The sequence below is a fragment of the Buceros rhinoceros genome, unplaced genomic scaffold, assembly GCF_000710305.1.
Source record: "Buceros rhinoceros silvestris isolate BGI_N320 unplaced genomic scaffold, ASM71030v1 scaffold15580, whole genome shotgun sequence".
NCBI classification, from domain to species: Eukaryota; Metazoa; Chordata; class Aves; order Bucerotiformes; family Bucerotidae; genus Buceros; species Buceros rhinoceros.
Genome location: NW_010389158.1, coordinates 1,129 through 1,391, shown reverse-complemented (window position 1 = coordinate 1,391; position 263 = coordinate 1,129). Strand labels below are relative to the sequence as shown.

Below are 263 nucleotides of genomic sequence, written 5' to 3'. Positions count from 1 at the left end.
CCAGATTTGAGCAGCCACTCCCTCTGACACCGCCCTGCCGGGGCCCCCCTGGGCACATCCTTTCACCCATCGCCTGGGTGACACCGTCTCTGCGCCACAGGGCGGGCACGGGGCTGGCAGTGGAGCCGCTGGCAGCCACTCGCATCCTCTCCTAGATGGACCGGGGGGAGTTCCAGCAGGACTCGGTGCTGAAGCAGCTGGAGGTGCTCAAGGAGGAGGAGAAGGAGTTCCAGAATCTGAAGGTGAGCAGGACCCTGGGAACG

The 263-nt window shown here is 65.4% G+C and overlaps 1 protein-coding gene across 1 annotated transcript in view; it reads left to right on the top strand.

Annotated features, from left to right (window-relative positions):
* Positions 1-263, top strand: part of KIRREL3 (kin of IRRE like 3 (Drosophila)) — a gene marked incomplete at its 5' end in the record, with an annotated part of 44,576 nt that overhangs the window by 43,286 nt on the left and 1,027 nt on the right. Inside the window, one exon of the mRNA XM_010133254.1 lies at positions 156-242. Within this exon, the coding sequence (XP_010131556.1) occupies positions 156-242 (87 nt within the window). The remainder of the gene's footprint in view (positions 1-155; positions 243-263) is intronic.